At 44.3% G+C, this 14,971-nt stretch overlaps 1 protein-coding gene across 41 annotated transcripts in view; it reads left to right on the top strand.

Moving 5' to 3' along the window:
• The first annotated feature begins 690 nt into the window (after positions 1–690).
• Positions 691–14,971, top strand: part of MAPK8IP3 (mitogen-activated protein kinase 8 interacting protein 3) — a 169,664-nt gene continuing 155,383 nt past the window's right edge. For 39 of the 41 annotated variants that reach the window (XM_065559766.1, XM_024110543.3, XM_024110540.3 and 36 more), the window contains exon 1: positions 700–1,150. In XM_065559766.1, the coding sequence (XP_065415838.1) occupies positions 833–1,150 (318 nt within the window). In that variant the 5' untranslated portion in view covers positions 700–832. Of the gene's footprint in view, positions 1,151–14,971 lie in introns of all 41 variants that reach the window. The other 2 variants (XM_024110534.3, XM_065559770.1) reach the window with 1 other exon arrangement.

The following is a 14,971-nucleotide window of genomic DNA, read 5'->3' as shown; positions in this document are numbered from 1 at the left end:
AGAGTAGCAGCCGTGTTAGTCTGTATCCGCAAAAAGAAGAACAGGAGTACTTGTGGCACCTTAGAGACTAACAAATTTATTAGAGCATAAGCTTTCGTGCATATGCATCCGAAGAAGTGGGCTGTAGTCCACGAAAGCTTATGCTCTAATAAATTTGTTCGTCTCTAAGGTGCCACAAGTACTCCTGTTCTTCTTTTTGTCTGTCCAGTAGAGATTAAACTCCTCCAGTCTGCTGAGATTGGGGATAGAGACCCTGAGGGCCAGGGTTTTGCTATATGCTGTACAGTACTTAATATACTAAATAGTAAAGCCTTAAATAGAGAACCATGTAAGTATTTATTTTACTGCAATAACCTCCCCCGCCCCCGTTGAAGTTTTCTGTCTAATTAACAAACAGACCATCGGGTCCCTTTTGGTAGACTCCTTACATAGATGGGGCCCGTTTCATTAGTAAAAACTACCCCAGCATCATTGTTGTTACCAGGAATACTGCGGGTCTTCTTTCATAAAAGGGATGGAGTAGGGGGTTTTGAAGTGAGGGTGAGGACGGATCTGAGTTTACTTTTAACCCTTCGGTGTATGATTAAGTTGCCTTCTTTACGGGTAGCCTCGACTCCCCTCCCTCGTGTGTGGGGCTGGGGCTGGCGCTGACGCAGCACGCGGGAGGCGGCGCTGGGAGTGCCCATTGGCGCAGGGAGGAGGAGGATGGGCAGAGCCCGGCGGCAGCCTCAGCCTCAACATCCAAGGGAAGGCGGAGGCAGGCTCGGCAGCAGCGGCAGGTGCCTCGGTGGCGGTGCTCTCCCTGGAGCCCGGCAGGCCGACGGGCGGCAGGATGCTGGAGATCCAGCTGGACGATGGCGGCGTTGGGGTGTACCCGGGGGACGATTACTGCTCGGGCTCGGTGATGTCGGAGCGGGTGTCAGGCCTGGCCAACAGCATCTACCGCGAGTTCGAGCGGCTCATCCGCTGCTACGACGAGGAGGTGGTGAAGGAGCTGATGCCGCTGGTGGTGACGGTGCTGGAGAACCTGGACTCGGTGCTCACCGACAACCAGGAGCACGAGGTGGAGCTGGAGCTGCTGCGGGAGGACAACGAGCAGCTGCTCACGCAGTACGAGCGCGAGAAGGCGCTGCGCAAGCAGGCCGAGGAGGTGAGCCTGGGCCGCTGCTTGCCCACCGTCTGTGGGCCGGGCTGCGCCGGCCACCCACTAGGAGCGGGGGAGGGCTCTGCGCCAGCAGCTGGGGATGCCTCCAGGGATCGGGATGGGAATGGCCTGCGCCAAGACGCCACCCTAGTCAGGGAGCCAGCACAACCCTGGAGCAAACACTCCCTTATCCTCGGCACCCGGCCATCTCCGGGGGCCAGCCAGGCGCCTGCCGAGAACGCAGAGTCTCTCTCATCCTCAGCGCGGACACGACCCCCTTTCCCAGGGACTCCCTCCTCCCCTCGGCATCCTGAATTCTTCACCCCACAGCTGGGGGCTGACTCAGCCAGTTTGCTCCTCCCACCCTAGGTCTCCGTTTTCGGCCCCAGTGCAGCTGGGATGGGAGAAGAGGGGATGGGGGCCAATTATTCTTTGAGGAGCACAGTGCCATGGTGCAAAGGCATCTGGCATGTTCTGGTACCAATAGCGGGATGTCATTGCTGCGGTGGGAACTCTCGTTTGTAAACATTAGAAGAGGAGCCAAGAACTCAAGTTGCTTGTTGTAGGGGCAGTGCTGTGTCTGCCAACTGTAAATGGTTGGGGTGATGGAAGTGGAGCTCCATGGATTTCATTCTTGCCTGAGCCACTCAAAGGGATTGACAGCTCTGAGGTTTGGTTTAGGGTGAGGTGACTTGATCATTTGGGTGTATTGTCAGTCTTTTAACAGTAGGCTTGTTGTTGTGTCATATCAGGTGAGTCCTACATTATAGGGGGCAGAAATGTTCTGTGGACTGGCCATAGGCAAGGCGGGGATAAATCTTTTCTCTTATATTGGCAGGCCCTGGTTCCTATCTCCCTTAAGTCAAATGTTAGACTGTCAAAGTGTCTTCATTCCAATCTCTAATAGTGATTTCCCCCCTCCCCCCATCACATTAGCATGGACAGACTTGGGGGTGAAGGCAGGACAGGGAAAAGCAATGGTGATTGTAAGGAAGCTTGACATGCAATGGGAAGACTTAATAATTCTGAAATATCTTTCTACAAGAACACCTTGTTCTACAGCTAGGGTGCTATCAATGTGTGGCATACATGATGTAATTTTAAGTGTTGTTTCTTAGCTGTGATTAGATATACTCCTGATTGCATTGTTCCAGAGCCATAAATGTTCTTGACAGCTGTGACCTTACATTCCCTGCAAACATATCCTGGAGATTTTACCTTTCTTGAAGTGAGATAAGATCAATCAGAAAATGGTTGTTTCCTTTGTCCCCAAATCTAGGATTGTATTGTGTACGTAGGCAGGATCCATTGAAGATCAGTATGAAAGTAAACAAAGTTGAGAGGTCAGCATTTGGTGAAGCTTCCCTGTTGTTAAAATAATTGTTGCCAACTTAAAAGCAAGAAAGAGGAGAATAAACTAGCAAAAAAAAAGTAACTGGGGTTCTGTGAATTTGACGAATTTAATTTTAAAAATGAGAACAACAAAATAAACCACTTGGAACATATGCTGCTAATATTTGTTTCTGATTAGAACAAAGAATTTTAAAAAATCAGTTTACTTTTTATACTTCACTCAATTTGGTTCGACAATGGTAGTCCATGTCACTTCATTAGGCTAGTGCACGAGCAGGCTACACAGTGCTGTAATGTTTGGAAATGCTTTTAAATCTAAACAATAAGCTGTTCATTTGAAATAAAAACAACATTCTCAAAATATTGGTCTCTAATTCTGTGAATTTATTTTTACCAGACCTACAGTTTGGGCCTTAATAACATGTCTTCTGCAACCAAAAAATGTAAGGTTTGCTGGCTGTCAGTTCCACTCTTCTCTTACTCATGTCTAGTGCAGTGCAATTAAATTGATGGGGAACAGCCTGGAAGTGGCTCATGAGAGGGACAGTCACCTGGCTGAAAGAGGAGCAAAATTCCTTGATTACTAAGGGCAGGTCTTCACTACAGGGGGGGTCGATTTAAGATACGCAAATTCGCGTAGCTGAATTCGACGTATCGCAGCCGACTTACCCTGCTGTAGGGATGGCGGCAAAATCGACCTCTGTGGCTTCCCGTCGACAGCGCTTACTCCCACCTCCACTGGTGGAGTAAGAGCATCGATTCGGGGATTGATTGTCGTGTCCCGATGAGACGCGATAAATCGATCCCCGAGAGGTCGATTTCTACCCGCCAATTCAGGCGGGTAGTGTAGACCTAGCCTAAGACCCAACAGGAGCCCAGGAGGGAAAGAATAGCTCACTTCCACACCTCCCTCTTGCTGTCTATACTCCTGCCACTACTAATTCCAAGAGTGGCTCCGCAGCTTTCACAGGCTCATCCAGGCACTTCAAGGGGCTGTGGAGCCTTTTGAAACAGCAGTCTCTGAGCTGTAAGGTTCTCTGAGCTGTAAGCTGTAATGAAATCCACACAGTTGCATCAGCCCTCTTTCTCCCCCACAACAGTCAAGTGATTGTCCCTTAATTAACCCAAGATCGTGTTGATTATTTGTTACCATTTTGTAGATTAAGAAAAAAAAGGATTGAGAGTCATTGACCTAGAGTCTGATTTGATAAGTTACCAATGAGAGAATATTTAATGCCTATGGTTCTTGAATTCAAGGATGATATATAGCATAGTGGAATATTTAATTAGAAATATTCTTCTTTTAATGTTGAAAGTACGCAGCTCTGATAAATCTTAAATTTGGTTTTGGTGTTGTATTTTGATGATTTCCAGACTGCATTTAAGCTCCTGAAGGTGTTCCTGGCTTTATTGATTTTGGTGCTGCCCAAGTATGTGAATGTTTCTACATTGGTGAGAACATAATCCTCTATCCATACTGGTGATGGTGAGGCAATATTAAAGGTCATGATATCTGTCTTATTGCGGTTGATTTTCAGTCCAATTTGCTGGCTGAATGCATTGAGTCAAGTTGGGGTTTTTTTTTTTGTATATGGTATTGGGTATGTGATAGGAGAGCGACATCATCTGTGAAGTCCAGGTCTTCAAGGGATGAAGTGCAGAATGCTGGGGAATGAGAAAGTATGACATGTCCAAACAGTCTTCATTCCATACAACCTGCCTCAGAAAAATCCTCCATAGCTTTTGGCCCAGAACAATCTCAAACCAAGATTTATTGACACTGATGGAAATCACCAGAGTAGCAATAAGATAAACACCTGAAGGCAAGCGAAAATGAGGCTGCCCAAAAACAACATGGCGAAGAGCGATGGAAGCCAAGCTGAAAAACCTGGGGCACAGCTGGGGAACAATTGAAAGACTTTCCAGAAACAGACAGGAGTAGAGAAGCTTTGTCACTGCCCTAAACGCCGGAGGCGTAATAGGAACATGATGATGATGATACTTCTTGTATCTGGAATGATTGTAAAGGAGAACCTCTCAAACTTGTACATGAGTAACTCGAGGCTTCGCTGGGTGGGATACTTTCTTATTAAATCTTTGCAAGGCAGAGAGAGAGTTTCACTCTTGATTTATAAAATGGGAAATGGTGTCCATAGATCTAATATTTTGGAATGGTTGTGACACAATCACTATTGAAAATACAGTAATTATGATCAAGCCAGATTACAGGGGAATATAGGAACTAATTTATGGTCTGATCCTCAACCATTGAAGTCAAAGTGAGTTTTGCTTTTGATTTATTGGGCATGGGAGGATCAGGTTTAGTTTATACTAAGTCCCTGCAAGCCAGTGGAATGTCAATAGCTGGTTTCCTGGCAGGAAGAATAGAGAAAGCAACCATAGCAGGATGCTTTTTTCCTAGGTTTAAAAAAAATTGCTTATGATAACGATTCTCTGTCATCCTTATGCATGACTGAATGAATGAAAATGAAAAATTCTTTGCAGAGAGAATTGCAACGAATAGAGCAGTAGAAACCAGGTTTTTTATAAGAACAAACCAAAAGAAATCCTTCTCCCTTCCCCTAACAAATAGTTTGCATAGTGTAGACAGCCCTTCCTTACCGCTGTTTCCTTGGACCTACTTCCCAAACACTCTTTACTAGGAAGTGCAGCCAATGATGGGTTATTTGAGCTGTAGTGGTAAAGGTCAATGAGTTTTATGGAGAATTTTACTGTGATAAAGCAGGCATAGAATTTCAAAAGTAAAAATCACCTATTTTCTCATATGGCTGGCCATTACATAGCAGTGTGCACAATAACTGGAGGAAGTCAGTCCCTCATAATGTATTTAGCACAGTTTTAGATATGCCAAAAGAAAGTTTAGTGCCATCGTCTTAAATCAGAGAAATCTGAAATGTTAAGAACCATACACATGGTGGGCAAGAACTTCCTGTTAAGGGGTTGTAACATGAATCTGCTAATGTGAGCTGCCCTGTCAGATTAAATGGCAGGGTTGTTCTCAGGGAACTGGGTTGAGTCCCAGTCTTGACTTATCTCTGCATATTAATACCAATTAAAACTGTTAAATTGTCATTGAGATTTTGGGGGTGAGAGGGATGAAGATAAGAATCTGATCTGTTAATTTTTCTATAGTCTCATGTCAAAAAACCTCTCAGTTCTAGATATTTTTGATCAGTTTATGAAGATGAAATTAACTAAAATCAAAATGGACATTATGCTGGGATACATAAATAATGCATCATGCTCCTCCTGTTAACTGTGACAGCAGTACCAACCAACCTTATTATCAGTGCTGTGGTAACATAGAAAATGATGGCACATCAACAAGCCTTTCTTGGCATAATGTGTAGACAGAAGTTGTTAAACTACTTTAATGTCACCTCCACTCAAGACATTAAAAAAATAGTGTTCTTTTTGTATGAGAACACTTTCATTCTCAGTCTAAGAGGATATTATGGACATGTGTTTTTAAAATATTTGGCAAAAGCTAAACAGACCTTCACTTTTTAATTGCATTACAAGGCTTTAGTTGTCCTGAAATGGAAGTGGAAGCTCCCCAATACATGGATAGGAAAACAGGAGCTTCAGTGAAATTAGGTAGTGTTGGCAATTCTTGTGATTTTATGGCTCAATTTACAATATTTGGTGGTTTTCTTAAAATCCTAGCTGCTGGAGTTGTGTGATTACATGGCAATCCCAGCTTATTTATTTATTCATTTATTTGTAAGTTAAGGCTAAGTTTCTGGAGCTCATGAGGTTGTGGAGAAAAGCTTGAACATGTGACCTCTAGACTTGAGGCTTAAAAACCAGAAGGCAAATACAAAACCCCCACAATTTAATTATTTTAATCTCATGATTTTTTGAGGCTGACTAATGATTGTCAAATGCTTGGGGTTGACCTTACTGTTGTAAGTACCTCTGCTGGACTGCCCTAGGGTATGCTAGGAAGACTCTTTTCTTCCTTCTGTTGAAGAGCACCGCTATCCCTAAAATGTGCTACATTCGGACACTGCTCATTTCTACACTGAAATAAGTAGGATCAGTAAAGCTCACATTTGGGCCTTCAGTCTCATAGACTCATAGACTTTAAGGTCAGAAGGGACCATTATGATCATCTAGTCTGAGCTCCTGCACAATGCAGACCACAGAATCTCACCCACCCACTCCTGTAACAAACCCCTAACCTATGTCTGAGTTATTGAAGTCCTCAAATCGTGGTTTAAAGACCTCAAGGTGCAGAGAATCCTCCAGCAAGTGACCCGTGCCCCACACTGCAGAGGAAGGCGAAAAACCTCCAGGCAGGAGTGCCGCCAGCTTTTCCACCGCCCTAGGTGGCGGAAGGTCCCGCCCTGAAATGCCGCCCCCCACAGAGGCAGCGGAAGGTCCTGCCACCTAAATACCACCACGGTCGCCGCCCCCCAAATTGTAGTGCCCTAGGCGACCGCCTAGGTCGCCTAATGGGTTGCGCCAGCCCTGCCTCCAGGGCCTCTGCCAATCTACCCTGGAGGAAAATTCCTTCCCGACCCCAAATATGGCGATCAGTTAAACCCTGAGCATGTGGGCAAGACTCACCAGCCAGCACCCAGGAAAGAATTCTGTGTAATAACTCAGATCCCACCCTATCTAACATCCCATCACAGACCATTGGGCATATTTACCTGCTAATAATCAAAGATCAATTAATTGCCAAAATTAGGCTATCCCATCATAGACTCATAGACTTTAAGGTCAGAAGGGACCATTATGATCATCTGGTCTGACCCCCTGCATGCTGCAGGCCACAAAACCGTCCCTACCCTTCCCTTGACTCTGCTGATGAAGTCCCCAAATCCTGTGTCTTGGTGACTTCAATTGGCAGAGAACCCTCCTGCTAGCGATCCCTGCCCCATGCTGCGGAGGAAGGCGAAAAACCTCCAGGGCCTCAGCCAATCTACCCTGGAGGAAAATTCCTTCCCGACCCCAAATATGGCGATCAGTAAGACCCCGAGCATGTAGGTAAGAGTCTCCAGCCTGACCCTTGTTAGCCATTATACTATTTACCTGCTATTGCTCGGTATTCCTCAGCTAATATGTTTTACCATTAAACCATTCCCTCCATAAACTTATCTAATTTAATCTTAAAACCAGGCAGGTCCCTTGCCCCCACCATTTCCCTCGGAAGGCCGTTCCAATATTTCACCCCTCTGACGGTCAGAAACCTTCGTCTAATTTCAAGCCTAAACTTCCCCACTGCCAGTTTATATCCATTCGTTCTCGTGTCCACATTAGTACTAAGCTGGAATAATTCCTCTCCCTCCCTGGTATTTATCCCTCTGATATATTTAAAGAGAGCAATCATATCCCCCCTCAGCCTTCGTTTTGTCAGACTAAACAGCCCGAGCTCCTCTAGTCTCCTTTCATACGACAGGTTTTCCATTCCTCTGATCAGAGACCAGAACTGCACACAGTACTCCAAATGAGGTCTCACCAGCGCCTTATACAACGGAAGCAGCACCTCCTTATCCCTACTAGATATACCTCGCCTAATGCATCCCAAGACCGCATTGGCTTTTTTCACCGCCACGTCACATTGTCGACTCATAGTCATCCTCCGGTCTACAAGAACCCCTAGGTCCTTCTCCTCTTCCGTTACTTCTAACCAATGCATCCCCAGCTTGTAACTAAAATTGTTGTTAGTCATCCCTAAATGCATCACCTTACACTTTTCACTATTAAATTTCATCCTATTTCTGATACTCCAATTCACAAGCTCATTCAAGTCTCCCTGCAGAATATCCCTATCCTCCTCCGAATTGGCAACGCCTCCCACCTTCGTATCATCCGCAAACTTTATCAGTCCACTCCTGCAATCGGTTCCGAGGTCAGTTATAAATAGATTAAATAAAATGGGTCCCAAAACCGAACCCTGAGGAACTCCACTGGTATCCTCCCTCCAACCTGACAGTTCACCCTTCAATACGACCCGCTGCATTCTGCCCATTAACCAATTCCTTATCCACCTCTGGATTTTCATATCGATCCCCATCCTTTCCATCATACCATCCCCTCCATAAACTTATCAAGCTTAGACTTGAAGCCAGATATGTCTTTTGCCCCCACTACTCCCCTTGGAAGGCTGTTCCAGAACTTCACTCCTCTAATGGTTAGAAACCTTTGTCTAATTTCGAGTCTAAACTTCCTAATGTCCAGTTTATATCTATTTGTTATTTGTTCTTCTGTCCACATTTGTACTAAGCTTAAATAATTCCTCTCCCTCCCTGATATTTATCCCTCTGATATATTTATAGAGAGCGATCATATCTCCCCTCAGCCTTCTTTTGGTTAGGCTAAACAAGCCAAGTTCTTTGAGTCTCCTTTCATAAGACAGGTTTTCCATTCCTCGGATCATCCTAGTAGCCCTTCTCTGTACCTGTTCCAGTTTGAATTCATCCTTCTTAAACATGGGAGACCAGAACTACACACAGTATTCCAGATGAGGTCTCACCAGTGCCTTGTATAACGGTACTAACACCTTTACTGGAAATACCTCGCCTGATGCATCCCAAGACCGCATTAGTTTTTTTTAATCTGTGTTTTGTGTGTGTATATGTATACCGATGTACACCAACTGACTTTGATAGCAAAGATATGGAGTCAGTTGGTGTACATCAGTACAGCTCCATTGAGGTATGGAGCTGAGCTGATCTATCTGAGGAGCTGGCCCATTGGCCTTATGTTTATGTGAAAACTGTTTCCAGTGAATTTTAAACACTGCAGGGGAAGATTAGCCACGGCAGCATTTTATTAATTAGCAAAGTGAAACTGAAAATAAATTGGTCTCTGGGCAATGGCTATGCTGAGAGAAATGTAAAAAAACAGCATGAATCCTAAAGACATACTATTGAGACAAGCTGGGGGAGGTAATAGTTTTTATTGGACCAACTTCTGTTGGTGAGAGAGACAAGCTTTCATGCTACACAGATTTCATCCAATAAAAGTTATTACCTCATCCACCTTGTGTCTCTAATATCCTGGGACCAACATGGCTACAACACTGCATATAAAGATTTATACTAGATCATTCATGTTCTTTCACTTTTAATCTTTTTAAACTATGTCCCCCACTTAATTTTACAGTTTGGTATGAACTTTAAGTATCTCGTACTCAAGGAAAATGTGTGCATTAGTATCAAAATTATATCATCATGGAGTTACTTCATCCTGCTTTCAGAGATTTAGAGTGTTGGCCAACTTTGTTGGTGTGTAAGTCTTCTCCCTAGAAAAGTGCTTGGAGCTGAGGGCTTGGAAAGCAAGAATGTTTCCTAACATGTTTAAGGAAGAGAGGGTATCATAACTCCATCTTTTCCTTACACCACTGATTAAAGCCATTTGAACTGCATAGAATAGAACTCAGACTGGCACATGTCAATGATAGATCTAACTTTCCAGTAAAAAGCTTTTATGCTCTGCTCTCTTCACTGAAGTTCAAGGTCTATAAGCAGCATCCATTGAAAAATTGCTGCCCAAAAAATCCATTTTGATTTTAAATGAGCAATCTCCGCAATTGTGACTTCTTATTTCTGAACAATAAAGTTCCCTTCTTGTCTAATCAAACTTCCAAGCTGTTACATTTGAAAGGTTTTGTTTGCATTAGCTAAACAAGGATTAGTTTAATCCTTTGCTTTTAACTTTAGGAGTCAGGCTTGAAATATCTGCTGAAAACTCAGCTATTTGTATGGTGCCCTTTAACTTACTCCCAGAAACATGTTCTCCAAGCCAAGTTTCTCCAAGTTTCAAAGATTTCTCCTACTTTCAAAGCCCCTGTCAGATCTAACACTGGAGCTGGTGAGGACTGCTCCAGAGTGGGCCTGTGATGTGACATTTTCCCTTCTGTTAGCCCTAGAGCCTGTTAACAAGTTGATTTTAAAATATAGTAGCTTCCAGCAGGCTATCTTTGCGACCTCCTCTTGACTTCTTGTGTGTGTTTCTGTGCTCTGATCCCCTCAACCTTTTTAAGGGTCTAGGAGGGCGATTGATTGAGCCTTTGCAGGGGTTGCCACTAATATGTGTAAGCAGAGTCAGGATGAGCTCTACCCTGACATCTGGTGGTGAATTATGGCGAGTGTGGAAAAGAACTCCAGGGGCTGATCTTGTTTGCATAGGCACACCCACTCGCCTGGCATGAAACAACAGCAACTGAAAGTGGTTATTTTGGCTGGTGTGGGATCCCCAGTTTCTCTGTTATTGGGGCAGGAAGAATAAAGTTTTGTTACCCTGATTCTGTGAATCAAGGCCAGTGGAACTGTTGTATGACAGAAGGACTGAGTGAGTCCTTCACCATTACCTAAGTAGCACTTGCTTGACAAGGGGCATGGGTTACAAAACCCAGTGAATTGAGAGAGAATGGGGACAGGTCTTTGTACCTGATGGTATGGGCCCTTCTCTGAGGGCTTGACATACCAATTGCACCACCTCCTCTCTCCACTGTTGAATGTCAGAGCTAACTTTGATTCTATTAGGAGTCTAGTTACAGGCTGCTGAGCTGAATTCACTTTGGGCCAATGGTGCACCAGTTTTGGGGCTCCCCTACTATGAGCTGAAATCACAAAAGAGCTAAAGTTATTAAGAGCTGAGATCAATGAGTGCTGTGTTAACTAGTGGGGGAGCCTGAAGCTATATTGCTAAGCAGCTGGTGGAGCAATTTGTGGGGGTGACTGGAGGAGCAGTGAGTCTGGTGTGGAGCTTTGTGGGGCTGGTTGGAGTGGCCCAAGGAACTGGAGGAGCAGTGAGTGGTGCAGAGCCTTGCGGGGCTGGTTGGAGCGGCCCAAGGAACGGCGAGCGGAGCTGTTTGCGGGGACAGCTGGAGCGGCTCACAGGTTGGTGAGCGGAGCGGCGCAGCTTGTAGAGCGGAGCAGTTTGTGGAACGGCAGGAAGTGGACTGGCTCGTGGTGAAGGCTGCGGCGGAACCTCACGGAGAGACGGTCGGCCTTGGATCATGTAAGGTTTCCTTTGACACCCTGAGTGCCCCCCTTTTACTCTGGGGCTGCACTGACCAGGGACAGAGACTTTGGGGTTTGTTGGACTTCTGGGACTTTGGGGGTGTTGGACTTTGGGAACTCTGAGTGATTTTTGGGTTGCTGGATTCAAGAACCAAAGGGAAAGGACACAGCCCAATTTGCTAGGGTGGGTTTTTGCTCATGGTTTGTGTTATGAATCCTGTTTGTGGTGGTTTTTTCCAATTTAATGCTGATGTCGTTTACCTCATGTTATTAAATATTTTCTGCTACACTCAAACTCCGTGCTTGCGAGAGGGGAAGTATTGCCCTTGTTGCTGCCAACTTAGATGGGCAGAAGGGTTATATATGTAACCCGTATGCATCTGGCCACCATTCCTTCCTAGTTCCCAGAGCCAATAAAAATATTACTTTTCAGACATGTGTTGTAATTTTAGGTAGGAAAATTTAGGATTTTCCCCATCCTCCTCTTTCTTTTTAAAAAACAAAAACACTTCGACTATTGAATATTTTATTCTTATGTGATGTTTTATGATATCTCAGTTGTTTGTTTCTAAATGTTTGTGGGGGAAAAATATAAATGTATCATTAAATCCTGTTGGAAACTGGCCTGTGGTTACTGTAGGCCAGATTTTCCAAGATATTTAGGTGTCTTAAGATATGAATAGGCTCTTAGTGCAATTTTCAGAAGTGCCTAAACAAGTTGGCAGCTTTTGAAAATCCCACTAGGCTTCTGTCAACATCTGTAGGTGCCTAAATACTTTTTGAAGTATGGCTCTACCTGCCCTGTTGAGGGACACTTTTAAACACTGTCTCCCCTATCCCCACACACTGATTTTCTTGTAAGGTGTCTAGGAGACAGTAAAAAAGTTTGTCTATCAGATTGCAGCTATGCTGTGTACTCAAGGATCTGTTTCTCTCCCTTGTGATTTTTTTCTTAATTGTCTGTTGTTGTTTTTCTGTCTCGGTGATATGAATCTCACAGTCTAGGAAAGAACTTACTCTTTTCCCACCCTGCAATCTGACCTCAGAAATAGTTGCCTGATGGAAATTTCTGCAGATTGGTGGTGATCTCATACCATAGAAGAAGAAAAACATTCTAGCAGACTCTAACTGTGTGCAGTTCCCTTTATATTCTTCAGACCCCTATTCACCTGCTCCTGATGGTTGCAGGCATTGACATGAGTGAAAATGAATAGGTGAGATGAGTGCATTGAATTTCACCCACACAATGAGCAGCACAATCTCTGTGTTTATGCTGTCTTTTGTTAAATGTTATTGTTTTTAATATCTTTTCAGTCTTGAAACAGGGTAGCTATTGATCCTGGAAATTTCTAGGAAAATACTGAGAAATTTCTCTGAGACTAGATTTTTTTCCTGCTGAATGTATAAATATTAAATTTCTCAATTATGACACTTTCCATCTAACTTGTTATAGACTTCAAACGTAAGCAGATTTTGTGACCTGCCCTTCAACTAATCAGAAATAAAACTGAGTATGACTGAGTGGCTATAATGGGATAGTAGAAAAAATTCCAAGTGTTGGTCAGGTATTTAACATAGCATCTACCTATCTGTCCCTCTTGTCAGAACTGTATTTGGTTTAGAGCTGATGGTTATGTTATGATTAAAATTCAATACTGAATTCAGTAAATACAATACAATACAATTCAATAAAAAAACCTAGTTCCCTGGAAATCCTGCAATTTCAAATTCAGACCTCAGTAACCATTCAGTGGAGGTAAAATGTTTCATTTTCCCCTTTCATCCGACTTATGTTGTGGGCAAGTAAGTGTAGTAACCGTTCACTTTAGCAATAACAAACATAGAATCAATAGTGTGATACCAATATCAGATTGTCTGTTGCGTTAATGTCAGTTACCTTTTGCTTTTTTTCTTCTTTATCCAGGGTAAAACAAAGCAATCAAACTATTTCCTCTTCTCCCTCAAAAGATCATAGAATCATAGAATATTAGGTTTGGAAGAGACCTCAGGAGGTCAACTAGTCCAACCCCCTGCTCAGTGCAGGCCCAACGCCAACTAAATCATCCCAGCCAGGGCTTTGTCAAGCTGGGCCTTAAAAACCTCTAAGGATGGAGATTCCACCACCTCCCTAGGTAACCTATTCCAGTGCTTCACCACCCTCCTAGTGAAATAGTGTTTCCTAATATCCAACTTAGACCTCCCTCACTGCAACTTGAGACCATTGCTTCTTGTTCTGTCATCTGCCACCACTGAGAACAGCCTAGCTCCATACTCTTTGGAACCCCACTTCAGATAGTTGAAGGCTGCTATCACTCTTCTCTTCTGCAGGCTAAATAACCCCAGTTCCCTCAGCCTCTCCTCGTAAGTCATGTGCCCCAGCCCCCTGATCATTTTCATTGCCCTCCGCCGGACTCTCTCCAATTTATCCACATCCCTTCTGTATTAGGGGGACCAAAACTGGATGCAGTACTCCAGGTGTCGCCTCACCAGTGTTGAATAGAGGGGAATAATCACTTCCCTCGATTTGCTGGCAATGCTCCGCCTAATACAGCCCAATATGTCGTTGGCCTTCTTGGCAACGAGGGTACACAGCTGACTCTTATCCAGCTTCTCATCCACTGTAATCCCCAGGTCCTGTTCTGCAGAACTGCTGCTTAGCCAGTCGGTCCCCAGCCTGTAGCGGCGCATGGGATTCTTTCTTCCTAAGTGCAGGACTCTGCACTTGTCCTTGTTGAACCTCATCCGATTTCTTTTGGCCCAATCCTCCAATTTGTCTAGGTCAGTCTGAACCCTATCCCTACCCTCCAGCATATCTACCTCTCCCACCAGCTTAGTGTAATCCACAAACTTGCTGAGGGTGCAATTCATCCCATCATCCAGATCATTAATAAAGATGTTGAACAAAATTGGCCCCAGGACCAACCCCTGGGGCACTCCGCTTGATACTGGCTGCCAACTATACATCGAGCTGTTGATCACTACCCGTTGAGCCCGATGGAGCGATGTTACTCAGCTGAATGTAAATAAAGTAAGGTATGCTCTCCCCCCTGTGAGGACAGGTGTGGGGGCAGGTTACTGGCTTAAGGATTGTCTGGAGCAGCACTGGGAGAAGCAGCTTTTTAATTGCTTCCTTTCCTTCTTTCTCTTCTGTCTTCTTGAGATGAATGGAGAGATCACCTAAAGCAGCTTGGGAGCAACATCTACCCTCTCCAAATCTCCATTATGTGTTTCAAATACCTGACTTGGTCTTATTTATATCCTTGTTTGTGCACCATCTGATCAGAAAGGATAACATTAGCAGAACTTGGATGAGGTTTATGTGTGGGACAGAAATGGGGACTTCAATTGAGTTTGGCAACAGTGTAATGTCTTGTTAAACACAAGTTTGCTCTCTGGGCCTTGGTCTCCCACTGCCTGGGCTGGGTATTGATAATCTCTCAGAGGCAGAATATTCTGCCCTGGTTAGGTGGGGGGC

Source organism: Chrysemys picta, chromosome 10 (assembly GCF_011386835.1).
Source record: "Chrysemys picta bellii isolate R12L10 chromosome 10, ASM1138683v2, whole genome shotgun sequence".
In the NCBI taxonomy this organism is placed as follows: domain Eukaryota; kingdom Metazoa; phylum Chordata; order Testudines; family Emydidae; genus Chrysemys; species Chrysemys picta.
Note: the sequence above shows the minus strand (reverse complement) of the source record. Positions and strands in the feature narration are given on the sequence as shown.